We start from the raw sequence: 26,772 nt of genomic DNA on the forward strand, positions 1-26,772 counted from the left end.
GCCGGATCCGGCCCAATCGCCTTCTCAATCTGGCCTGCGGATGGTGCCATGTTTTTACATGAGTAGAATGTGTCCTTTTATTTAAAATGCATCTCTGGGTTATTTGTGGGGCATAGGAATTCATTCATTCCTTTTTTCTTTCCAAAATATAGTCCGGCCCCCCCACAAGGTCTGAGGGACAGTGGACCGGCCCCCTGATGAAAAATTTTGCTGACCCCTGGTTAAGAGCATAACCAGCACTTTTTTGTTAGCTTAAACGTGGTTTCCGGAGTCTGCTTGGATCTCGGAAGGTAATTCAGGTGATAATCCTGTGCCTCCTTACCCAGGAGTAAGACCACCGAATGTGATTGCTTTTGTAGGACTGTTCTGCCAGTCACGCTGATGCACTTATATAAGCACACAACTGATCACTCGAGAACAGGCTTCCTTTTATGAACGGGGAGGGTGTGTGTGTGTGTGGCTTCTTTAAGCGTAAGAAAGAACAAGTCCATGTGATTTAAATCCACAAAACCCTTCAGGTCATATGTGAATTTTGTGCACTTGAGCTGTGGAACTAGGGAAGGGTACGGAAATCAGTTCTGTTAACGAATAAATATGTGCCTAACTATCAGTCTGGACACGGGTGGCGCTGTGGTCTAAACCACTGAGCCTTGGGCTTCCCAATCAGAAGGTTGGCGGTTCGAATCCCTGCGCCGGGGTGAGCTCCCGTTACTCAGTCTCAGCTCCTGCCAACCTAGCTGTTCGAAAGCACGTCAAAGTGCAAGTAGATAAATAGGTACCACTCCGGTGGGAAAGTAAACGGCATTTCCGTGCACTGCTCTGGTTTCGCCAGAAGCAGCTTAGTCATGCTGGCCATATGACCCAGAAGCTGTCTGTGGACAAACGCCAGCTCCCTCAGCCTATAGAGCTAGATGAGCGCTGCAACCCCAGAGTCGTTCGCAACTGGACCTAACAGTCAGGGGTACCTTTACCTTTACTTATCAGTCTGGAGCAACTCAAATCAGGGGGATGCTAATTTAAGGATGGGGAATCTGCAGCCTTCCCGTTATGTTGGACTACAACTCCTATCATCCTTGATCACTGGCCACGCTAACTGGGGCTGATGAAAGTTGGGAGCCCAGTGTCTGAGAGACCATGGATTCTCCATCCCTCCAGCTTATCTATGGAACCAAGTTATCAGCGTAGCAGCAGTACTGTATGAAAAAGAGCCAACTCTCTTCCCTCTTAGGTTCGGACTGATGTTGCCACGTGACAGACGAGACACCGGGAATACATTTTAACAAATTTTATTGACTATCGTAAGAAACTGGAATACAATAAATTCAAATTGAAAAGCCCAAGTCTACAGGGATAATAGATGAAGAAATAATACAAGGAGAAGAACAGCAGACATAGAGATGTAACAAAACAGATCAATAAACAAATTAAAAAGAGAAAGCTCGAAGGGAGAGTTAATCCAGAAGGAAGAATATTTTTCCAAAATTAACTCCTTTCAATTCAGCTGGCCAAGATGAAGAGAGAGTACATTTCTGTTCGAGCTAACACTATCTGGGTCCTTCTATATATATGGAGATAAAAGCCTTACCTTGTTCACAGGTATCTCAGTCCTTGCTAGCAATGCCTTTGAGACTGTGTCCTTCAGTATGAAATGGTTGGTCGTCTTCAGGTAACAAAGATCAGAACTTTGCCCCCATGTAACCACAACTAGCTAATCCAGATTTCCAAGCTAACAGTGTTTTGTCCTTCCTTTCCTTAACCTGTGCACCATCTCTGGTCTTGCATTTTGCACTCAGCTTTGGCCAACTGATCTTAACCTCTGTTATGTTTCTTAAAAGATACAGGATTATAACAGGTAGGTTTACAATATTGAAGACAGTTGGCTGCTGCCAACAACTCCACTTTTGGTGGGAGCGTGGCATAGGGTTAAAAAAACAAAAATCTGGCAGATTATTTGAAAGCGGTTTTTTTTTATTTAGTTCCACATCAGTTTCAACTATGACTGATTGAGGCCAACTCTTTTTTGCACACCTAGTTCAACATGGGATTTTTTTTTTAAGTATCCACATTATAAATGCTGATTTGTATATGCAATGGAGTTATTAGTATCACAATATTTATTTATTGTACCGTAATCTTAATACTAGATGGTTAACCATACAGACTACCTCAAAAAACCCACATCAACAGGAGATTGGAACATAATGAGAGGCAAATACAAAATCAAGTCACATCAACGCTGCATTCTTACTTGGGGTTGAAAAAATACAGTATATCACATGATGGGGAAACTTAAAAAAATTATTGTGTTGATTTTTGTAAATGCATCCAGTCTTACATACTGTACTGTTGGCGTTACCTACCTCAGAGCTTGGGGATCAGCAAATATATAGTAATAAAAGGCCCTGCTTCTGTTGTCCTTAGGGACTGGGAGGGTATAAAGGAGGCATCCTTAGCAGTAGGTGAAAACCTTGAAATGGTCAATTCCCAGTCTCTCAAAATAAGGCAGAGTGCAAGCATAGCTGATAACATTTCCCTTTTTTAAAGGGAAATTCCCTTATTCCGAATAGGGTTCCTCGCAAGAAAAGGGAAAAGTTGACAGCTATGAGTGCAAGAGCCTGGCGCAAATCAAAAATTCATTCCAGATTTAAGTGTTCTGGAATTTTATTAGATAGGGGAAGGAACAGAAATGTGTTCCACCAAGAGAAAGCTGCTCTGTCAAATTCAGTGCTTTTGCAAATATGGTTAAAATACAACTGAGAATATCAGCCACGACACTACCCATATGGTGCTCCTGGTGATCTCCTAGGGCTTCATATTAAGCTACAGGTTGTTAGTGAAACCTGCAACAATTTGCTATTTCCCAGCTGTGGATAACCTCGTCACCTATACAGTGGTACCTTGGTTTATAAACTTAATCCGTTCCGGAAGTCCGTTCTTAAACCAAAGCGTTCTTAAACCAAGGTGTGCTTTCCCATAGCAGCGGGGGACTCAGTTTACAAATGGAACACACTCAACAGGAAGCGGAACATGTTCTGCTTCCAAGGCAAAGTTCACAAACCAAAACACCTACTTCCGGGTTTGCAGTATTCTTAATCCAAGTTGTTCATAAACTAAACCAAGGCACCACTGTAATGTAGAACCATTTGCCGCTGGAAAAGTTAGGAATAAGCTTGCAATAAACTGTGGCGGAGATGATCCATAGTAGGTCTATAAAATGGCCATCAAGACACGGTATAAAATTTTCACGGCTTGTTAAGGTCATCCCTATGGTGAAGCATTTCTTCTGAGCATTTCCCTCTGCCTGGGCTCTGTGTTCACATCTTGAATGCCACTTCTGCAATTATCTACAGCAACCTTCGCCAACCCGATGGCTTGGACTCCAGTTCCCATCAGCCTTCGCAGGCTAGGGCTGATGGGAGTTGTAGTCCAAAATATCTTCAAGGGCATCAGGTCGGCAAAGGCATAAACCAGGGATAGGGAACCTGGTTGGGTCTCGCTAGACTCCCAACTCCCACCAGCCCTGAGAACCGGCCGGGTTACTCAAGGCAGAAGGGAGCTGGGGTCCACCACTGTCCCTCCTCTAAAAGCCTTCTTGGTTTCTTGGATGGGCACAGAGGTGTGGTATTTTTAATCTTTGTTGGAAGCTGCCCAGAGTGGCTGGGGAAGCCCAGCCAGATGGGCGGGGTACAAATAATAAATTATTATTATTATCCACATCTCCACTGGTCAACTCCCTTGCCGGCATGCAATTATTCCTTGTCTATGGTAGGCTAGGGATGCAGATGGCGCTGTGGGTTAAACCACAGAGCCTAGGACTTGCTGATCAGAAGGTCGGCGGTTCGAATCCCTGCAACGGGGTGAGCTCCTGTTGCTCAGTCCCTGCTCCTGCCAACCTAGCAATTTGAAAGCACGTCAAAGTGCAAGTAGATAAATAGGTACCGCTCCGGTGGGAAGGTAAACGGCGTTTCTGTGTGCTGCTCTGGTTCGCCAGAAGCGGCTTAGTCATGCTGGCCACATGACTTGGAAGCTGTACGCCGGCTCCCTCGGCCAGTAAAGTGAGATGAGCGCCACAACCCCAGAGTCTGCCACGACTGGACCTAACGGTCAGGGGTCCCTTTACCTTTACCTTTTATGGTAGGCTACCGTTCCAAGTGCATAAATGCAAGACTGACCAACGGCTGAAACCAAAGACATTTGACTAACCAGATATTTTATGATTTGTTCACTGGCTGCTATCAAACGACATTGACTAAAGTACTGGAAGTCGCTCGTGGGCACCGGACTGCCCCACCAACAACAGATGAAAGGTTAGCAAAAAAAAAAAGAAAAGACATCCGGGCAAGGGAAGGAAAAAAAAAAAAAAAGATTACAGCAACAATACAGAGAAGCAAAGGGGTCAGATTACTAGGGAAGATAGTAAATATTTTTTTATCATATTCGAACAACAATGTTAAAATGTCATAATAGTCCTTTTTTCTACTTGGATTGTAAATTCCTTGGAAATGAATGTTTTTAAAAATGCACCTCAAAAGAAAAACAAGTGGCCGTGATCCTTCCCTGCATGGCGGCAGAGAGGAATCGCCGCAGGGCCTCGCAAAGGCATTTTTTCGCTTTGTTCCCTGCTCAGCCACACCGCCGACCCATGAGAGAGAGGAGGAGGGCGATGTAAAACTTCTCATATCCCCACCCTCAAATCTGCTCAGCTAATAAACATGCGCTCCAGTGCTCGTTTTCTGCGACTGAGGCTGCAGCCGTTTGCACCCTTCCCCGGCAGTAAGCCCCACTGAACAAAGTGGGGCTTGTTTTTTAGGAATCGTGCGTGGGTTTGCACAACATGTTAAAGGTTGGAGGGGCGAAGGCAAGGAGGCCTTTTGGTTGCCGTGACAACCTGGGCAGCCACTTGCACATGTGCCAGTGATGCTCACACTGAGAAGGTATGGGGAGAACAAAAATGGCAATCATCTGCCTTGTCCTATAGGGATCCCTTTACGAGCAGGCAGTCGGCCCTGCCAGGGAGGACCACACCCTATAAATTAAGTTAAATAACGTTTATTAAAGCTCCACACTATCCAACTAAAAATTACTTTTTATTACACTGATAGCGATTTTAATATTTTTTAAAAAACCACACAAGTTTGGGGTAACCTGCTAGAAGATATCAAACAGCAGGGTCTTCTATCTGTGCTTAGAAGGAAAGAATCTGCGGCCAGGCCTACATGGCAGGTTGTAGCCAACTAAGTTCTACTCAAGAGTAGACCTGCTGGAATTAATAAACCTAAATTAGTCATCTCCAGTCCTTTCAGTCAGCCTGGTCTGAGCGCGACCTACATTAAATATGCCCCCTTTAGAGCGGTTTTTCTCCACTTTAGGCCCCAGGTGTTGTTGGACTACAACTCCCATCATCCCTAGCGAGCACGACCAGTGGGCAGGGATGATGGGAGTTGTAGTCCAACAACATCTGGGGACCCAAGGTTGAGAAAGGCTCCCCTATAGCGCAGTGCTGTGTATGTCTACTCAGAAGCAAGCCTTCTTGAATCCAGCACGTTTTACTCCCAGAAGCAAGAAAGTACAGGATTGCAGACGGAAACTGTTTTAAGAAGCATGGTTTCCCCACTGAGGAATAGAAGAAGCTGGGTGGCCGTTTCCTATGGATCTCTTGGGAACAAGAAAAAAAAATCCTAACACACGAAATAAATTATCTTTGAAGAGAGGACGTCACAACAAACAACAATGGAGAGTTACATTTTTGCTCGTTTCCGAAATTCCTGTGAAATGCATGTATTAACAGTGTTCCTTCCTGCTCCACAGTTGCATTTTTTATTTTACAGGTGAAACACCCCCTTTTTAAAAAATTAACCCCCCCCACTCCCCCAAATAAAAGCAACAAGGGATTCCTAATCAAGAATTCCCAGCACCCTTACTGATCTACATCTCCTTGGATTCCTTGGGGGGGGGGCAGCAACGACAAACCAAACAGCTTCCAAAAAAAAAAAAAATGGCTTTTAATTTGAGACATGGCTGGCGGTACCAAACCATGGGGAACTTCTTGCCCTGGCTTCGGCCACCGCACAGTTGCTCTGATACGCACAACGGGAGAGAGAGATCCTCGACTCTGTCCCTCAGTCAACGCAAGGCTCATTCAAGCCTCCTCTTTAAAACTGCATGATTAAACGCGGAAGGAAGATCCCCCATGCGCTCGTTACTATTCCCTTGCAGGAAAGGAAGGGTCCATCGGAAACAGCCCCTTTGCCACTCAGCTCCCCCATCTCCCGGGAATCAAGACGGGTCCTCCATCTTGATCTCAACTATCTGGGTTTCTGGAAGCGCATCACCCGGCTGACTAGAATTTGCAAGGCCGGTGAGAGCCACAGGGTCGCCGCCCTGCTTAAGGGATGCGTCCGCTCCCTTCTCTCCTGGGCCCCAGAGACCATCAGGAGCCGGCGACCAGGTAGCGGCCACGGGAGACGTGTCGGCTTCGGCCAGGGAAGCCCCAAGGCTCCCATCCTTGACGTGGACTCTCTGGTGGGACACGAGCCGTGAGCTCCGAGCGAAGCACTTCCCGCAGTCGGGGCAGGTGTAGGGCTTCTCTCCCGTGTGGATCCTCTGGTGGGTGACGAGATCGGCGTTGATGCGGAAGCTCTTGCCACAGATGTGGCACTCATAAGGCTTCTCGCCGGTGTGGATTCTCTGGTGTTTGATGAGGTCGGAGCTGTAGCTGAAGCTCTTGCCGCAGATGCCGCAGGGGTAGGGCCTCTCCCCGGTGTGGACCCTCTGGTGGCAGATGAGGTGGGAGCTGCGCTTGAAGCCCTTCCCGCAGTCGGGGCAGGCGTAGGGCTTCTCGCCCGTGTGGTTCCTCTGGTGGGTCACGAGGTCGTAGTTGACCCGGAAGCTCTTGCCGCAGATGGAGCACTCGTACGGCTTCTCGCCCGTGTGCACCCTCTGGTGCCGGATGAGGTGCGAGCAGTCGCGGAAGCGCTTCCCGCAGATCCCACAGGGGTAGGGCCTTTCCCCGGTGTGGACCCGCTGGTGGGAGATCAGGTGGGAGCTGCGGGTGAAGCTCTTGCCGCAGTCGGAGCAGATGTAGGGCTTCTCTCCGGTGTGGCTCCTCTGGTGGTTGACCAGGTCGTAATTTGAGCGGAAGCTCTTCTCGCAGATGATGCACTCGTACGGCTTCTCGCCCGTGTGGACCCGGCGGTGGGACATGAGCTGCGAGCTCTGGGAGAAGCCCTTCCCACACTCCAGGCAGATGTAGGGCTTCTCTCCAGTGTGGACCTTCTGGTGGGACACCAGGTCGGAGCTGAAGAGGAAGTTCCGCCCACACTCCAGGCAGGTGAAGGGCTTCTCGTCCGTGTGCGTCTGCATGTGGTCGGCCAGTTCCGCCTGCTGGCTGCAGCCTTTGCCACACACAGGGCACACATGCGGCTTCTCCTCTTTGTGGACCTGCTGGTGTTCGGAAAGGCAGGAGCTCCCGTTGAAACACTCCCCGCAAACAGGGCAGATATACTGCGTCTGCGACGGGCAGGCGCCGCCGGCGTCGTTGCCCAGGGCGTCTCCATTGATGGGAAAGGAGTCGTTCTCCAGCTCTTGGGCAGAGCTCCTGGGGTCCGTCTCCGAACTGCTCTCGCTGAGTTCCTCTCCCTCCAGCTCCAGGTCTGGGGAGGCCAGCCTGGGGCAGCTTTCCGACAGCGCCCCGTGTAGTTCTGCCGGCTTCGGGCCTCCCTGCTGAGAAGTCCCTTCCTCCTCCTCGTTCACCATCCTTTCACCTGCTGGAAAAGAAAGAGGGGAAAAAGAACCCGCAAGGTATTCAGTATTACTCATTGGCATTTGTGTTCAGGTGGGCTCTGGTCTACCAAAGCTTGCGCTGCAAAACCATTTGTAGGTTGCAATTCTAGGCGTGCCCCACGGCAAACAGGGAAGCCTGCTTGTGAGGAAGAGTGTGCAGGATTGCACGGCTTGTCTTGAACGGGGTGAGGAACCGACGGCCTTCCAGATATTGCTGTTCCCCTCATCCCTGGGACACTGGACATGTCCGCAGAGGTTGATGGGAGCTGGAGTCCAGCAACATCTAGAGGGCTACAGCCTCACCCTGCCTCACCTTGGGAGATCTTTGTGGTTTGTTCATCCTCAAGTTAGAAGCCCACACTGTAAGGAACCAGTGCGGCGTAATGGTTAGAGTGTTGGACTAGGACCTGGGAGAGCAGGGTTCAAATCCCCGACTCGGCCACGAAGCTGACTGGGTGACCATCTCTTTGCCTACCCTACCTCACAGGGTTCTTATGGGAATGAGATGGGCGAGAACCATGTACACGCCCTTCAGATCCTTGAAGGTAAAGGTGGTATATTAAAGTAATAAATAAATAAAAGTAACAAACCCAATTCCAGAAACACAGATCAACTATGTAAATTGCACAAGTAGATATTTTAATTTGCATAGTTGTATTGTTTGGAACATTTGATCTGTGATTCTGGAAGTTTTGCATTTATCGACATCAACATTCTTAGCCCAGAAAATGTACGTTGTCGGACGGTTTTTGTCCTGCCCTATTTGCAGAATTCAGACGGTTTTTGGCAAGGAGGAAGAGCAGACATATGCTGGTCAGAGGAAAAGCAGAAATCACAGAGGGGCCATCGTAACTGTGGTTAGAAAGACCAAGAGCTGATGACAGGATTAAGCATTCCCTTCTCCTGGCCGCAAATTCCTCCCCACCCCTTAACTGCAGTTAAGTATTATACAAACAGTGGTGCTACCCTCGACTAAGGAAAACCAGAGCTCATCCTTAACAAAGGTTGCAAACTCTGGTTTAATGCATGGTCTTCAATCCTTGTTAAGTACAAAACTGCTGACATTTATCCTTTATTACTGCTGAAGCAGGAGAGGAGACACAGAGAGGAAAGAGGACATGATCCTATAACCCATCCACCCCAACTCTTAACAATGGTTGAAAGGACCCCTTCAGAACATCTTGTGATACAGAACTAAAGCAGGCAATTATTGAACTCCCTACCCTCCCCCCAAATACTTGAAAATTATTAAACCACTTTTTTGCTGCCCTTGTACAAACAGGAGGACATACAGAACTGAACTGCAGTTTAGGAACTGCACCCCAAAACAAAGGAGATGTTCTCTCCATATGCTGACATATGTGGTGGTTTTATTTTTAAACAGGCAGACCTGTTTTGGCCAGTTGTTATTTAAATGCCTTCTTCAATGGTTCAAAGTGAAACACATCGACTACAGGAAATCTCTGCTTGTTGTCTCACTTCTTTAGTTAACAGGCAATACCATTAGCAGAGATCTCTGCAGGCCATTTTTTCACTTTGACTTTGGCCCCTGAAGCAGGCCTTTGAATAACAATTGGCCACAACGCCTTGGGTCCTTCCTTTGGGACGCTCAGTGGTTTGTGCTATCAGTGGTTCCAGATTGGTGGTCCAAGGACAGGACTGTAGCACCCTTCACATATATTTAAAACCTACTATCCCCCCCCCCCCAAAGTAGGGGCTCCATGGCTTGGCTTTTGAAAAACAGGGGGACCACAGTAGCTAATTGGGAACCTTTGCTGAATATTGCAATCATGTAGGGCTCTGCCAGCCTATTCAATACAGTGGTACCTCAGGTTAAGTACTTAATTCGTTCCGGAGGTCCGTACTTAACCTGAAACTGTTCTTAACCTGAAGCACCACTTTAGCTAATGGGGCCTCCTGCTGCCGCTGCACTGCCGGAGCACGATTTCTGTTCTCATCCTGAAGCAAAGTTCTTAACCCGAGGTACTATTTCTGGGTTAGTGGAGTCTGTAACCTGAAGCGTATGTAACCTGAAGTGTATGTAACCCGAGGTACCACTGTAATCCAGCCTTGTCCAAACCTGCCTTGTTCTTTGTCACCAAATAACAGTGCCTTCTCAACTGTTTAGCAGGCTGTCTGTAGACCACCTGAATCCTTCTTGTGGACCAGTTTTGAGGACCTCTGAGCCACAGGAATACATAAAAGGCCACTCTGAAAATATTTTAAGCATCCTTTTTTTGTACTGACAAGAGGAGGTACACATCCTGGATGTCGTGCACTCACTGGGAGTGCTACACCGATTGTTTCCTTCAAGCTGCATGACCGCTGCATGCTCAAACCCCTCTCTCCATTCATGAGAACTAGAAACTTCATTAAAAAGGCGATGAAGCAATTGGCCTCAAGGTCCTTTCCCGTATCACAGAACCATGCCCATCAAACACAGAAAGCTCCAGTTTGGGTGTAGTCGTCCTGAAGGGCCGAATTTTGTCCTTCTCGGCCTCCTATCTGCAACCTGGGGATTATAAAACACACCCATTTTACGGGATTGTTGTTGAGGATTAATGCGGAAAACCTCGCGCAGTTGTCACGAGGGTTACGGGTTATGGAGCTTCGGGGGCGGCGGATCCTCCGACTTGGAACAGAAACAGCTAGAAGCTGTTCCTGGGATCCTTTGTTGGCAACACCTTTTAAAAACCCCACAAACCATTCTGGCAATCATTTGCAAGCGGAAAAACAATAGGAGACCAGGTGGAGGCAAAACAACGAGGCGACTAAGCCCAGGCCAACCCAGACTCGAGCAAAGCCGGCGCGGCAGGGGATTGCGAAACGCAAACCACCCCCGCTCCCTTCCCGGGGGATCAGCCGAGGGAAGGATTTAGCCCCGGAGATCTGGCGATAAGCAGCGCTTTAAGTGCTCGATGGCGGCGCCACAGGCCCTCCCCGCAGCGCAGTGCCCGAGATCCCTCGGTTACTCACCAGCAACGGGCGAGAGCAGCTGGGATTTGCAGGGCAGATCCGACCCGACACGCGAAAGCGCCCCGCGCGCAAAGACGCGCGCAGCCGCCGCCGCCGCCGCGCAAAAACTGAAGCTGGCTCGGTGTGTCTGCCAGAAGCAAAAAGGAGCCGCACCATCGGCCGCCTCTCTCCGCCCGCGCTGGCTGCTCAGGGGTTACTGCGGCGAGATCCCTGCGATCCGGCCCCAGGCAGCCAATCCTGGCGTCGGACGCGAGCTGAGTCAGGCGCAGGAAGCGCAACCTCGGCGAGGCTCCTCGGAGCAGCAGGGCGGCCCTTTGCGAAGGCCGCTAGGAATAATCCGGAGACCTCTGCTGGCCTCGCCGAGCAAACGCGTCGGCTGCAACCCCAGAGCCACTTCTTTTACCTGCAAAGGAGGAAGGAAGCTCCGCTGAACTCTGCACTTTTTAGGGCACTTTTTCCCCCAAGGATCTGAAGGTGATGCGCGTGGTTCTTCCGCCTGTCCTCGTTTAATCCCCCACAACAACCCTGCGAGGTAGGTTAGGTTGAGAGGCGGCGATTGGCCCAAGGTCACCCAGTGAGCTTCGTGGCTGAGTGCGGATTTAAACTAAGGCAAAATGCGATTATTCTTTTCTTTTCATCTGGTGCTGAAGCCCTTCAAAGCAATCCATTACAATGTATTGCAGCCTAGCAGGATGGCCCCTCTGGAAGGGAGTTGTAAGGGACCCAGAGGATAATCTAGTTCAGGCACCCCCCAAACTCGGCCCTCCAGATGTTTTGGGGCTACAATTCCCATCATCCCTGACCACTGGTCCTGTTAGCTAGGGATGATGGGAGTTGTAGTCCCAAAATATCTGGAGGGGCGAGTTTGGGGGTGCCTGCTCTAGTCCAACTCCCAAATTATTATTATTTTATTAATTTTCCAAAATATTACAAATCAAACCAAATTAATTTAATATAATTTCTTAAAATCAGGTTTCCCGCTCCTGACATCTAGTCCAACTATGGAGCTGTCCCACAGCAGAGAATCAAACCTGCAACCCTGGTGTTATCAGACCATGTTCTAACCAACTGAGCTATACAAGAGCACTCTGAACAGGTTAATTCCTCTTAAATGAAGTGATGTCCCACACAGGCTGCCTTGGTGGATATAAGGAATGAAAGCTATGTAAGGCACACAGACCATCAGCGTGCACGAAGCAGCCTTTTACTGTACCTCCCCCCCATGCCAGAATATCATGCCTTACCCCCCAAATTACCTGCTAAGTTCGTTCCAAGTTTCTCAAACATAGGCACTTGCTTCTTACCTGTTCATCACTGTCCCCCCTTGCAGAAGCTATCAAGCAATAATGGGCTCAAGCCCCTCTCTTATTACCTCACTTCCTGAGAGGGAAGGTTGGGTCATCCTCACTTGTTACATAAACAAAAGGCTCAGCAGCCACTCTGGCTATCTAGAAGCAGATTTGTAGACTCCCTGGAAAAGCCTAGGCTTAGATCAGGATCTGTGGCCCTCCAGATGTGGTTGGACTCCAGCTCACATCATTGCAGATCGGTGGATGTGCTGGCTGGGGCTGATGGGAGCCCAACAACATCTGCAGTTGTCCAGGCATTGATAACCTCAAGATTAGAGTACTGCAACACCCTCTATGTAGGGCTACCCTTGAGGTTGGCCCAGAGGCTGTAGACGGTACACAAGATGGCAGGGTCGCTTCTGGGGGGGAAATTACATCCAGCCACTTGGCTTGCGGGGTTTGACCTGGCTGCTAATTTATTAAATTTATATACTGCCCCTTCATCCGTATCTCAGCATAAAAATATAAAACAAAAACACAAAATGCATAATAGAACAAAACAAAACGAGCCCATAACCCCACTTTCCCAGAAACACATTTAAAAGCTAATCTGCTACCAGTTCAAGGTGTATCAAACATATAAGGCCCTATGCAGCTCAGGACCAGATTACTTGAGAGACCACCACCTCCCTTATATACCCAGTATGTAAGCCAGAGAGTTTTTTCTGCAAGTTCACTTGCTCCACAGTAACGCAGAGCAAAGCTTTGTCTGGCTGCCCCTGTCCTGTGGAACTGCATTCTTGCAAGCATGACAGGAGCTCACTCTCTGCACTTTCCAGAAACAATTGAAGGCATTTTTCTTCTGACAAAGACTTCCTAGCTAGATGAATATGTCTCTGTCATGTGTGTCTACTTTGTGCCGTTTTTAAATGTATCTGCTGTTAGTTTTTCTTAATGCACCTGTTATTAACTGTTTCAAATGCTGTTACTGTTTTCAAATGTATCTGCTATTATTTTCTGTGTTGTCCTCATCCATTTTTACTGCTTTTTGTTTTCGCCTTCAAGATGTGTGTTGAAAGCGATGAACGCATTCTCATTGAGGGAGAAAGGTTTCCCATCCCTGCTCAATACGATCAACAACGCCACGGCAATGCTGTTACTTTATGAAGGCAAATTGAAAAAAACAAACTACAATGCTAAAAGTGTATTTATAACATTTTACATTTAATTATTGAAAGCTCCCATAGATTAGCCATCAAGGAGAAAATTTTAGCATCCTTGGGGATGTGCTTTTAAAAAAATTAACTTTGGGGGAAGGTTTTTGAAAACAAGACCCAACACCAGAGGGGGGGGGGCATTGAAAAAGGCTCTCTACCCCCCACCTGCAGTCGTACAGTCCAGAATCACATCATCTTAAGTTTTTCACTCTGCTCTATGTATAGTTAAGAGCAGGTCAGCTGTTTCGGCAGCAAACTGCAGTCCTATATATGCTTAAATTGGGAATTAAGTACCAGTGAATTCAAAGGAACTTCCTTCTGAGTAAACATACACAGCTTGTGTTGTAAGGCCTTACAAATGTGGGGCATGTGTTTTCTGAGTCTTTTCTTTGCCCCCTATAGAAAAATTTCTGTTCACAACTGTGCATGTATATCAAATACAATTATTGGGCCAGCCTGGCAGTATCAAAAGTTGGGGTTGATGGGGATTGTGGCACAGCAACAACTCCAGGGCCAAAGCTTTCCCACCCCCATGCTCTAAATTACCCTATTTTGCATACAAACATTTTCCAGTTCAAATTTTCCAGAAAACTCATAGCATTAGTTACACATGCAGAAGAGGTGGTAGAATACTGAAGCCCACCACTTCAGATTGCAGCCGGGATTATACAGGGTTAAAATAAAAATGAATGCTCCCCCCTATCTGTGTAACACACTCCCCGAAATTAAAACACATAGCACATCAGGGATGGAAGTTCTAGCCAAGCCTCTCACCTGCTGTGCTAGTTTTCTACTTGAAGGGAACTTTTTATGTAGAACATTTAAAACACCACCCAAACAAACACATGTGCTCCCGATCTGCAGCCTGAAGTGGTTTAGCTCACTTGACCAATTCATCGTGCTGCAGGAGGAGGGAAGACCTCCTAGCGACAGGAGCACTGATGCAAATACTGGAAGACTTAACAGTACAATCCAAGGCCTGATTACTTGCTATATTCAGCAGGGCTTAATCCCAGGTAAGTGTGCATAGGATTGCAGCGTAAGAGTGAGTGAAATAGGAAACAGTATTGGGAGACAGTAGACAAAATAGGCATTAAATAGGAAACAAAACCACAACCTGGTGGAACAATGCGCAAAATTGTAGGAGAGAAAAATAGTACTTTTTAAAAGCAATTTTAACCAAAAATGGGTAAAAATTGTAGGGGAGAGAAACAACAGTGACAACTGTGGTTGTCTGCTATAGAGTGCCAAGACAGACTGAAGACTCAGATGATGCCTTACTAGAGCAGATTACCAAACATTCAAAAAGGAGAGAAATAGTAATCATGGGGGACTTCAACTTCCCTGATATCTGTTGGGATTCAAACTCTGCCAAGAGTGTAAGGTCTGACAAATTCCTCCATTGCATCGCTGACAATTTCATTTCCCAGAAGGTGGAAGAACCAACAAGGGGACTTGGACTTGGTCCTCACCAATAGGGAGGAACTGATGGATGAAGCGGAAGAGCTCGGAAACTTGGGAGGGAAGTGATCATGTTCTCTTGGGTTTCAGGATACAGAGGCAAGGGAAAAGTGAGTGTAGTCAGACTCGCACTCTGGACTTTAAGAAGGCCAATTTCGAAAAGCTGAAGGAGATATTGGGTGTGATCCTGTGGTCAGAAATACTCAGTGAGAAGGGAGTCCAAGAAGGATGGGAGTTTTTAAAGGAGAAATATTGAAGGTCCAAATGCAGACAATACAAACAAGAAAGAAAAGTAGGAGGCATCTAAGGAAACTGGTGTAGCTGCAAAAGGAACTTACAGATGAGCTGAAAGTTAAGAATGGCGTGTATGAAAAATGAAAGAATGGGGAAATAACACAGGAGAAGTATACATGAGTAGCCAACAGTTGCAGGGGGAAAGAGCTCAGAGTGAGCTCAGGCTTGCAAGAGAGGTTAAAAATAATAATAATAAGTTTCTTTGGCTATGTCCGAAGTAAGAGGGAAAACAAGCAAGTGGTAGGTCCTCTGTGTGGGGAACACAGAGAAATGCTATTGGGTGACAGAGAAAAGGTGGAACTACTCACCTACTTTGCCTCTGTCTTCACCCAAAAGGAAAGTGATGCCCAACCTGGTGATAACGGAATAAATGATGCAAGGAGGGAGCTGCAGCCCAAGATAGGAAAAGAGGTAGTAAGGGAACACCTAGCTAGCTAATGAATTCAAATCTCCAGGGCCTGATGAGCTGCATCCAAGGGTACTAAAGGAGTTTGTGGATGTAATTTCAGAGCCTTTGTCTATTATCTGTGAGAATTCTTGGAGAACAGGTGAGGTCCATACAGACTGGAGGTGAGCAAATGTCTCCATCTTCAAAAAGGGGGGAAAGGAAGACCTAGGTAACTACCGACCAGTGAGCCTGACATCAATACCAGGGAAGGTCCTAGAACAGATAATTCAACAGTCGGTCTGTGAGCGTTTAGAAAAGGATGCTGTGATTACTAAGACCCAGCATGTGTTTCTCAAAAATAAGTCACACCAGACCAAAATGATATCTTTGATGGAATTACAAACTTGGTAGATCACGGAAATGCTGTGGACATAGTGTATCTTGATTTCAGTAAAGCTTTTGACAAAATCCCCCATGATATTCTCGCGAGGAAGCTGGTAAAATGTGGGTTGAACAAGGTAACTGTTAGGTGGATTTGTAGCTGGTTGACTGACTGAACCCAGAGTACTCATTAATGGTTCATCATCCTGGAAAATAGTGACAAGTGGGGTGCCACAGGGTTCTGCCCCTGGCCCCTTGTTGTTTAACATCTTTATAAATGACTTGGATGAAGGAATCGAGGGGATGCTCATCAAATTTGCAGATGACACCAAGCTGGGAGAGGTAGCCAATGCCGCAGAATCAGAATTCAAAATGAACTTAACAGATTGGAGAACTGGGAACTGCAAGCTAACAAAATGAATTTCAGTAGGGACAAATGTAAGGTTCTGCATTTAGGCAAGAACCAGATGCACAAATACAGGATGGGGGACACCTGGCTTACTAGCAGTACATGTGAAAAGGATCTAGGGGTTTTGGTGGGCCACAAACTTAACATGAGACAACCGCGTGATGCAGCAGCAAAAAAAGCTAATATTGTTCTAGAATGCATCAAGAGAAGTATAGTGTCCAGATCAAGGGAAGTCACAGTACTGCTCTATTCTGCCTTAAGTCAGATCACACTTGGAATACTGTGTCCAATTCTGGGCACTACAATTTAAGAAGGATGTTGAAAAGCTGGAACATGAACAGAGGAGGGTGACCAAGTTGATCATAGGTCTGGAAACTAAGATGATCTCTTAAAGGAGCTGGGAATGTTTAGCCTGGAAAGGAGGAGACTGAGAGGAGATATGATAGCCATCTTCAACTATCTTAAGGGCTGTCACATGGAGGAGGGAGCATGCTTGTTTGCTCCCGCTCTGGAGAGTAGGACTCGAACCAATGGCGTCAAGTTGCAAGACAGGAGATTCTGACTAAACATCAGGAAGAACTTTCTGACGGTAAGCACAGTTCAACAGTGGAACAGACTCCCACGAGAGGTAGTGGACTCTCCTTCCTCGGAGGTTTTTAAGCAGAGATTGGATGGCCATCTGTCATGGATGCTTTAGCTGAGTTTCCTGCATTGCAGGGGTTGGAATAGATGGCACTTGGGGTCCCTTCCAACTCTATGATTCGATGGAACATAGGCATCCTTGAGCCAAAATCCAGGAAACTACAGCCTTGTGAGCCTAATGTCCTTTGGATACAAAGCGGTGCGAAAAATTACCAATGATAGAAAGATAGTGGTGTGTGGCTAAGGATTGCTAAATCCTCTCCCTGCCCAGTGGGCGTGACTGAAAGAAAAGTATTTGGAGTGGCAAATATGGGAAAGGTTCAGCTTCTTAGACCTTCAAGTCTCTTGCTTAGCAAACCACACCCTGCTCAATTCCTTGCTTTTGAACATCACCAGGCTACACCTGTTGATGTTCTGCTGCTATCTGGTTTGGTGCCTTAAACAAGTGATTTTTCTGCTTAGAAAAGGCGTTTGATGACAAACACAAAAGATCTGGAGCCTCGAGTGCTGCGGAGAAAAATTCAGGGCTGCTCAACGTACACAAAAGATAAAGAGCTACCCATGGCAATTGGGAGGTAGTGGGTTGAAGGAAAACGAGAGGTCCTTCTGAAGACAATGAATTTATATAACCTCTGAAATATATCACGAGAGGATGCACAAAAACAGTGTCTAAAAAGGATTATGTAAATGCATGCATGCCACTTCTTTTGGTGGATATGAACTACAGGCTCCATTTTCAGAGATGGTTTAACCTTGACCAGATATGCAGGGTAGTAAGAACTGGAGAGAAAGATGCCACCAGAACCCCACTACAGACTCTTCTTTTCTCGAAAGGCAGAATGCTGAATTTGACAGAACTCCCATCTCTGACCCAGCGTAAGAATTCTTGGGATCTTAAGATGCTACCGGAAAACACGTGTTGAACAATTTGGAACAGCAGTGCATCTTTATTTCTTTTTAAAAGATTACCTTCTTACAGGTAGCCGGTAATGTGTTAAGTGTAATTATTATTATTATTATTGGTTTTGTTTAAAAAACTTGTACACATGTACATCAAACACTGCATTCCTCTGGAAACAAGATGGAAGGGAAACAAATGTAGGTACACTTAAAAAAAAAAAGGGAACCCCCCCCCAATAAGAATAAATTTAAATGTACATTGCTGGCAGCTGTTTCCGCACAACCGTTAACGCTGTGGGGAGACACACGTGTAAATGTGGTGAAAACACATTCTAACTATGCAATAAGAAAGCAATATATATGTTGTAACAAGAAGAACGAACAGCTGGAGGGATGGATTCCCCGCTCCCACAATGAGACTAAAAGGAGACGGGCCTCTCGGTTGCGGCAGTTTTCATTTCATTCGCTTCCGGGGAGAGACGTCTCCGTTGCTGGTGGCTGATTGCTGGGAAGCGAATGCGAGGCTGGAAGGGGAGGGGCAGGGCATCTCTTGGCCGTTTGAGGAGGTGGCCGCCGCATGCATCATGCTAGGGCCCGGGAAGTCGTAATACTGCGAAGGGTAGGGCGGACTGTATGACGTTCTGCCCCGTATGTCTTTCATAACTTCCAGGATGCCCTGCAACACGCTGGTCTGGCTGCTCAGCTGCTCCTTCAGCGTCTGATCGCTCGATTCCAGGGCGCTGACGAGCCTCCCAATGTCCTCCGCACTCTGCTCCATCTCGTCTTTGCGGGCCGAGAGATCCTCCTTGTAGGCACGCTCGAAGGAAGCCACCTCCTTGTGCGTGAGGTCAGACAGTGTCCGGACAAGTTCGCTGGTGGCCTGCGAGGTGACTTCCATGAGCTCCTTCAAGGTGTCCCCCCTCCTCTTCCTCTGCCGGCAACGGAGGTTGCGCATCCTCTCGGCGGCCGTCAGCGGTCGAGGGCGCAGGTTCGGCGCTGGAGGGGCAAACATCAGAAAGCAGGCTGAACAAAATGATGAATAATGCGACTTCGCAACAGCCTACCGTACGCTAATCTAAAACATTCATACGTGCACACGCCAGCTTCCAGATTCCACACAAGGCCACCCTAAAAATGTTTTTTTTAAAAAGTCAGAGTCTGCAATTTGGTGGCACTGTTGGATTTCTGCAGATGTCTATATATTTGCTTACCTATGATACAACAAATTCTGTTAAGCAGCTCCATCCCCTGAACTTTGAAGCTCAGCCCTGTTACAACTTCAGAAATCTCACCAGGTTTTCCCCCAAGCATAATATTACCCAACCCAAATTGACTGAGGATTTGATTCCCCGGCTGCTGAAATCAAAGCTGTGTTTCTCAAGATCAGAAGTCAGCAAAACTTTTTTGACACGGGCCGGTCCACTGTCCCTCAGACCTTGTTGCAGGCTGAAGAAGCGGCACTGGGGGCGGGGCTAGAAGAAGAGGCAAGGGGGGCAAGTAGTTCTCCTCCCCACCCCCCGTCGCTGCACTTACCTTCCCAGGGGCTACCGCTGCCACCACCGCCACCACTGCTTTTCGTGGGTTGGCAGACGAAGCTCATCTGCTCCACTCTCTGGCCCACAGGAGTACCAAGGCAGCGGCAGCGGGAAGATGAGCAGAGAGAGAGGCTCCAGAGAGGGGCTGCTTAAAATGGCGCTCAGCCAGCCCCCTTTCTCCTCTAGGCAGGGCGGAGAGAAGCCAGGAGGAGGGAGGAGGCACCACTGCGGTGTGGGGGGGATGGAATGGCGCGGGGGGGGGGAATGGCGCAGCCCAAACGAACAGAATCCCCACTCTGATCCACGGACAGTCTGTGGGCCGAATCCTGAATGCAATTGGGCCTGATCCAGCCCGTGGACCTTAGTTTGCCGACCCCTGCTCAAGATCCTCAGACTTCACTCCATTGCTCTGCACTTGGAAACAAGTGCGCGTGATAAAGCAACCCCTCCCTGTCTCAAAATTACCCAACCTGTCCAGAAGTCCACAGACAACTGCAACAAACCATGTACCATACCAAAGCCCACCCCCACCGCAGGCAAGCCGCAATTCCAAACAAAACTCACCAGAAATCGAGTCATTGGATGGCAATGGATCTGTCGGGGTGCCAGGGCCGGCACTGCCGTCCATGGATATATCGGAGTTGGCTGCCGGAGACCCCACTTGGTTTTCCATGTTGGCTTCACTGTGCTGCGACCCAGCTGATTCTGGCAAGAGCAAGCAGTCCCCATCTGGCTCTTCAAAAGTCCCTTTGTCGCCTTTCCCAACCGAGGAAGGCGGTTCGTAGGCAGGGTCCTGAGTCTCCCTGTGTTCCCGGCGCCGGCGGTCTACCGGTGGCCGCGCGTTGCTCCCTGAAAGCCGCGGAACGACCAGGTTTTGCTTGATGCAGAGGAACCGGTTGAGCTCTTCGTAGTACGGCCACACTCGCCGCCCGTGGCCGGCGTTGCTGTTGCCGTCCACTATCTCTTTGAAGCCGCGCCGCAGCACTTTGGCCCGCTCGCGGCACTGCTCCCAGTCCCGGTTGTAACCCCGGGCTCGCATTTCGTCCGCGATCCACTGGAACTGCGCGACCGTGCGGTAGTTGGACGCCAGGGCACTCTGCACAGCGTCGTCGCCCCAAACCTGGATGAAGGCCCGGGTTTCCTCGTCGGTCCAAACGGGCTGGCGCCTCGATTTCGTGGCAGACGAAGAGCCCTGCGAAGAAGCTGCCATTGTGCCGTGGTTCGGCATCGGCACCGTCTCTGGAAGGGTATCAGACAACATGGTGTGCTCCGAGGGTGACCCGGCCAATACCGGCGGCAGGAATTTGTTTTTAAAATGGCAGCAGGAAACTTTCTCAACTGGGGCGCAGTAAAAAGAGCACTAGCGGGAAGGAGGGGGGGTGTAACAAGGAAGCTCCTAACGATAGAGTGCGGATAGAGAGAGGCGGGACGCTCTGTACAATGCACTCTATGGTCACGCTGGCAACTCCCCCGCTGAGACATGTGCACCTCCCACAAACGTTACGAGAGACACGCGTCTCGCATCTTTGCTCCCGCAAGTTGGCCTGCAAAGAAAACACGTGTGACCTCGAGGAAATGGCACGGGAGTCTGCATTCCGACATGCGAAAAAAAAGATACGTGACAACGGTGCGATACACGTGTCTAGCGTAACGTGTGAAGAGATCTTAAAAGCTCCATCCCTCTTTAACCTCCACTATTCTAAGCCCCTGACCAGAAAAAACCCCAACATATATTAAAAACAAATTTAAGGAAAATTTTCGTAACGTATTCCAATCACGTAACAGTTTAAGAGCAGCTTTCTAGACACACCTGCCTTTACCCTCGCCTGATCGACATGCAAAAGAACAATTACTCACCTGTGTAACTGCCATCTGTTGAAATGTAGGCCGCTCGGGGAAAAAAGAGAAACAGGCAAAATTAGAGGTGAAGACTTCTGGATCTCTTATGAGCAATACTGGAGGGAAAAGGTGACTGAAAGTCACAAGGAAAGGGCAATTAACGGAACAACTATCCCATGAGACCAAAAGCACTGGAAATGTGGTTTTTTTGAAACAAAAACGAGATGAAACAGATTTTTAGGAATCTAAATTTTACACCAAATACCCATTAAAACCAAAATAAATCCCAAGCTGGTGCTAAGGATTTTTCTGAATAATTGGAATTCTGATTTCACTGTTAGGAAGCAGTCACCGTATAGTTTATTTGGATGAGCAAACTCTGAAGTGTTGCTCAATCCCAAAAAGCACCATCCTTTTGATCGTGGGCAAATGCTATAAATCTCAGCTGACTGAAAACCAACTCCAGATGCTACAAGGTATTAAAGCTCCTTCCAAGGTGTTTTGGAACTCCTCCCACTATTCAGGCTGCTTTTCATAGTAGGCAACAGGCAGCAGTGGCTGCTCGTCTATGAAGAGCAAGGATCTCATCCAGGTAACCAGACAAGGAAACGTCTGTACCCTTTAAGATTCTGTGTGCTTTTGCCCTCGTAAGCCATCTGTGTGCCACAGATCTCCAACACAGATATGCACAGGGCAAAAAAAACCCAACAGCAACTGTTGTGGGCTTGTAACTTTTATGACCTTATTTGCAAAGCTGCCTTCAAGCATTCTCAACTCACCTTGCTCTGTGCTCCTGGGAACAGCAGCTTCAGCTTCAGAGTCACTCTCTAGTACAGGCATAGGCAAACTTCGCCCTCCAGATGTTTTGAGACTACAGCTCCCATCATCCCTAGCTAACAGGACCACTGGTCAGGGATGATGGGAGTTGTAGTCCCAAAACATCTGGCAGGCCGAGTTTGCCTATGCCTGCTCTAGTAGCTCTCACCCCCTTTTTGTGGACCACTAGGGGCTGACTCTCTGCTAACAAATGGGAGAAATCTCCTCTTCCCATTGGCTTATGAAAAGCTGTCAGCAGGGGCAGGCAAGTTCACCAACAGGACAGCAGCTGCCAATGCCAGTTGGCATGGGGTGTCTCCTCCTTCCAAATGCTCCATGAATTTGTGGAAGGATCAACTAATCGAAATTTAGAATTACTAGGGTCCACTTTTCAGGTATACATCCACTATAGGAACAATGTCTAAACATATCTAAGCACTCCTGAGTCTTCACAGTGCCTGCATTCATGCTCCATGTGCAGCTCCCTGATCTTTTTACGTCAGGGCAGCATGACAGCCAAGCCAAGGTTTGCCTTAGCATGTTGGCTCAACCAGAGATCACGGCTAAGGCCTGTCATTTAACCATGATCTGTACCAAACGGCTACATATCATGGTAAAAGAGGAGGAACCTTAACCATGACACCAGGTTCAGTAGATACACTAGGCTTAGATACCTAAAAAGCCCAGGGAGGAGGAAGGTGAGTTCAAGCTCCTTGCTGGGATCCAGTGGGTTTGTGTGATCAGTTAGCCATACTGTGGCTTACCACCGGGACATGCGGAACCATTCCAACGAGACGTAAGAGATCCTTACCCAAGGAAGTCACATCCTCGCCATTCTCTTCCATGATCTCTCTAGATGCCCCTTCTCACTTTCCCTCCCCCCCCCACTCCTGTGCTTTGAGCAGAGTCTTCAAGAAGGCGTTCAGCCCCTGCAACAGACAACAGAAAAAGCCCATTAAACCCCACTGCACAAGCCACCAAGCAGGGATCACTGATTAGGGGCATTGATATTGTTGTAGAGCCTAGCAGAAGAGTTTTTCAACTTCTGGCAGGGATGGGCAATCCACTTCCTTCTGGCATAAATGCAAAGGCAGAAGGCACTGAAATTAGGGATGAAATCCTTTACTCTCACTTGAGAGGACACTGCGCTAAACACAGTAGATTTAGCACACAGGACTGGGCTGGAACTGACTTATTGCCTTTCCTATACCAGCAGGGCGTTGCCGGTAAAGCTTTTGCTACAAACAAATTAGCATCAGATGACTCTTAAATTGGGTTTGCCAGTTGGCACTTATCGATGTGTAGCTCTATTTACGACCAGCAATACAATAACAGTAGTGTCAAAACTTTCTGTACTAATTTCTTACAAGCACCCAAGGCCATCTAAAGTCAAATGAACTGAAATGAACTGTAAACATGGAAAAGAGCTACAAAACAAATCACATAAACATTGTCAGTTACATTTTACTGGTTTTTTAAAAAACTTCTATTGTACACTACTCTGGTCTTGTTAATGAGGAACAGCAGTATATAATTATTTTAAATGAACAATAAAAGAATAAGAATAAGAATATATGTATAGTTATTTACTATTTTCTTGTTACCTAATTAGGTCCAAATGTCTTACATTCAGAAACATAAATACATTATACTATATAGAGATATCATATAATTTAAGTAATAAAAAAAGAATATGAGTATGATGACAAATGGCTGCTATTCTTTTGGCTTAGGTTGCTCTCTCCCAGCTTCCTCTTTTGCTAAGTCCAGTTTATATATTTTAACTCCGATGATGCTCTAAACATTGTTTTTGCTTATTACAATAAAATCCTACTCACAAAAACGATTCTATATTTTATTAACATTGCAGCCTCAGCACACAAATATTACTTTTTTTTTTGCCAGCATAAACAACTCATGTTTGGGGCTGTGAAGTATCTATATGTCTGTCTTCTCCCATATAAAGTCCTACTCATTTAGTAGCTACACTCAACAGGCATCAACTTGTGACTGCCCTAATTCCTTTACTTGTATTCCATTGAATTTATATGAAAACACAAAACAAACAGAATCTGATATTCACCAGAATTGTTTCCTTAATTCAGGGGTCAACAACCTTTCTCAGCTTAAGGACACATTTGCAAAGTGGAGAAACAGTTGTGGGCACCACAATCAAGTTCACACCACAATCTATTCCATTAGCTACAACAGAATGCTCTTTTCAAGCCTAATTTTAGCTGGCAAAGCAGACCCTAAGGGTGCCATGAAAGGTCTCTGTGGGACACATGCACCCACGTTGGAACACTTCACCTTAATTGTACCAACTGCTGGGTTCTTCCTTTCCCAGTTAATACAGTTCTGCTTTGCTTACTTATATACTGGAGTGCTTCAATTCCACATTTCAGCAAGTTCCAATTTTAACATTAACTTCTTCTACAGAACAAAGTTTTCAGACAATCCAAACTCAGGGACAAAGATATACGTTTGCTCCCGATTATTTAATCTCACTCATAACAAGCTGCATGGCTCATTAGAAGGCCTTTAGAATGATTGATTCTCTCCCACTCAGGTACCCAGAACCTTTATTCTTTTTGCTGTCAACACCTACTGTCAATGACCTACTTTACAGGGTTGTTGTAAAGATTCCTAAGCAATGTATGAGTGCTGAGAAGTCTATTATTAAACTGAGAGTGGTGACACCAATTGTGTCAGTTTTGGCCTCCCCAGTTTGGTCTTCCCGGCACCTGTGCTGTGGTTCTTTTCAGCAGCAGGTAAAGACCGGTTTAGAAAACATTTCGCATGTCCCTTAGATCTTTTACACTCCTGTCATCTCCCTCCGGATTTGCGCTAGCCTGCTTTTCCCTTCCCTTTTATGGCTTCACAACAACCCACAGTGTGGAACTTCTGCTATTAAGGACACAGCACAGAGAAGTGTGAGGAAACTGTTAAAAAAGCAAATAACCGGAGCGATCGATTCCACCCTGACCAGGGGAGGAAGAGAGAAAAACAACAAAAAAAAAAACAAGCAAATAAAGCTGGTGCCAGGGCATGCAATAATTGCAGCGGTTATTATGACTCACCTCCCACTCCCACCCGTCTTCCTCAGCGCGATTGAGGGGGGGGGGGGAGAAAAGATCTGTGCCTTCAAAAAGCCGGAAGTGGCGGCGGTGCGAAAGCCTGACACAACCCACCCCTAGACACATTCACACGTACACCCGTCCTCGCAAGGTCCGAATAATAATAGTGATGATAATGATAATGGTAATAATAATAATAGTGATGATAATAATAGTGATGATAGTAATAGTAATAATAATAAATAATTTCTTTTACTTGGGTCGCTCTCCTGGGCATCCCCTCTCCCTCTTTTCTCCGCGTCGGGGGCTCTTTCCAAAGAGACAAAAGGCGGGTCCCACAAGCAGGGTCTCCCTTTTCTTTTAACCCCACCCCACCCCTTGCTCCCTCCCTCCCCCTCCCCCTCCCCCCAGCATTCCTCCCCCCGCCCTCCAACCCCGCCCATTCCTGGCACTTTCCCTCAGATCTCTCCTCCCCCCCCCCCCGCCGCCCCGCTTTTAAAAACACAACTGCAAGTATGGAAGAAAGCCCGAAACTCCGCCGGGGCCTCCACCTACACAGCCAAGGTCTCACGGAGGACGCGAAGAGCCTGGAGCTGGGCCGCTTCCCCCCCGCCGCCGCCGCCTACGCCGCCGTCCCCCGGAAGAGTCCCCGCTGCTCGGGCGGCCTCAGGGAGAGCTGGCGCCGAGGCCTCCTCGGGCTGCAACAAACCCCAATATGGTGGCCGCGCAGCTGCCGAGGCCGGAAGTCCGCCGCTGACCGAGGCTTCGGAGCGGGGAGCGAGGAGAGCGAGAGAGGCAGGAAACGGGGGCAGGCGGAGGGTTCTCGCCTCCGCAGCTAACAGCGGCCTCTGCTGGCGGGAGGCCGGGGAAGCGCCGATCGAGGACCAGCCGCTGGCTGGGGGTGAGGATGTCCCTGTTTTCATCGGAGAAATGTTGGAGGGTGTGGGACCCCGGAACCATCTGAAGGCAGCCCTGTCTAGGGAAGGGGGTTAATTATTATTATTATTTAATATTTTGTTTTATTGTGTTTTTATATATGTTGGAAGCTTCCCAGAGTGGATGGGGCAACCCAGTTGGGTGGGTGGGGTATAAATAGTACAACAGCAGCAGCAGCAGCAGCAGCAACAACAGAATAGAACAACAACAACAACAACAACAACAACAACAACAACAACAACAACAACAACAACAGAATAGAACAACAACAACAACAACATGGGATAAATATGGGACGAGGGTGGCGCTGTGGGTTAAGCTGTTATGTACTGAAGTTCTCACCCTGGGCCAGCAGGGGGATACTGTAAATAGTTTTCACTCAGGTCCACATATGCAAATAAGGGCTTGAAAGTGACGTTCAGTGATTGGATAGTTACAGAAAGTGGTTACTGTTGTGTTCTAGTGGAGCTCTATATAAGCAGGCTGGCTGAACCGTTCAGTTCTGTTCTGGCCTGTGAATAAACAAGAGCTGTTCGAAGAATCGCTATGTCGTCTGATATGTTCACCCACAACTTAACATAAACCACAGAGCCTAGGGCTTGCCAAACAGAAGGTCGGCAGTTTGAATCCCCGCGACGGGGTGAGCTTGCTCTGTCCCTACTCCTGTCAACCTAGCAGTTCGAAAGCACATCAAAGTGCTAGTAGATAAATAAGTACTGCTCTAGCAGGAAGGTAAATGGCGTTTCCATGCGCTGCTCTGGTTCGCCAAAAGCGGCTTAGTCATGCTGGCCACATGACCCGGAAGCTGTACGCTGGCCCCCTCAGCCAAT

The 26,772-nt window shown here is 47.6% G+C and overlaps 2 protein-coding genes across 6 annotated transcripts; both read right to left on the minus strand.

The window, feature by feature from the left end:
• Positions 1–1,270: 1,270 nt before the first annotated feature.
• Positions 1,271–12,144, minus strand: LOC308469740 (uncharacterized protein). Of its 3 annotated transcripts, none has more exons than XM_080992633.1 (2): positions 12,063–12,144; positions 1,271–7,766 (listed from the first exon to the last, which is right to left on the minus strand). In XM_080992633.1, exon 2 carries the CDS (start codon positions 7,753–7,755, stop codon positions 6,277–6,279), a length of 1,479 nt encoding a protein of 492 aa, XP_080848759.1. In that variant the 5' UTR covers positions 7,756–7,766; positions 12,063–12,144; the 3' UTR covers positions 1,271–6,276. The 3 variants fall into 3 exon arrangements, with proteins under 3 accessions (XP_080848759.1, XP_080848757.1, XP_080848758.1); XM_080992631.1 differs by having other exon boundaries at positions 12,015–12,110; XM_080992632.1 differs by lacking the exon at positions 12,063–12,144 and adding an exon at positions 10,759–11,109.
• A 1,106-nt stretch (positions 12,145–13,250) lies between these two features.
• Positions 13,251–25,754, minus strand: LOC308469878 (uncharacterized protein). Of its 3 annotated transcripts, none has more exons than XM_080992942.1 (5): positions 25,562–25,754; positions 22,741–22,858; positions 21,132–21,164; positions 19,839–20,513; positions 13,251–18,735 (listed from the first exon to the last, which is right to left on the minus strand). In XM_080992942.1, exons 2-5 carry the CDS (start codon positions 22,772–22,774, stop codon positions 18,194–18,196), a joined length of 1,284 nt encoding a protein of 427 aa, XP_080849068.1. In that variant the 5' UTR covers positions 22,775–22,858; positions 25,562–25,754; the 3' UTR covers positions 13,251–18,193. The 3 variants fall into 3 exon arrangements, with proteins under 3 accessions (XP_080849068.1, XP_080849069.1, XP_080849070.1); XM_080992943.1 differs by lacking the exon at positions 25,562–25,754 and adding an exon at positions 25,263–25,344; XM_080992944.1 differs by lacking the exon at positions 25,562–25,754 and having other exon boundaries at positions 19,839–20,818; positions 22,741–22,849.
• Between the last annotated feature and the right edge of the window lie 1,018 nt (positions 25,755–26,772).

Source organism: Podarcis pityusensis (genome assembly GCF_964106645.2).
Source record: "Podarcis pityusensis genome assembly, chromosome: 2".
NCBI lineage: Eukaryota > Metazoa > Chordata > Lepidosauria > Squamata > Lacertidae > Podarcis > Podarcis pityusensis.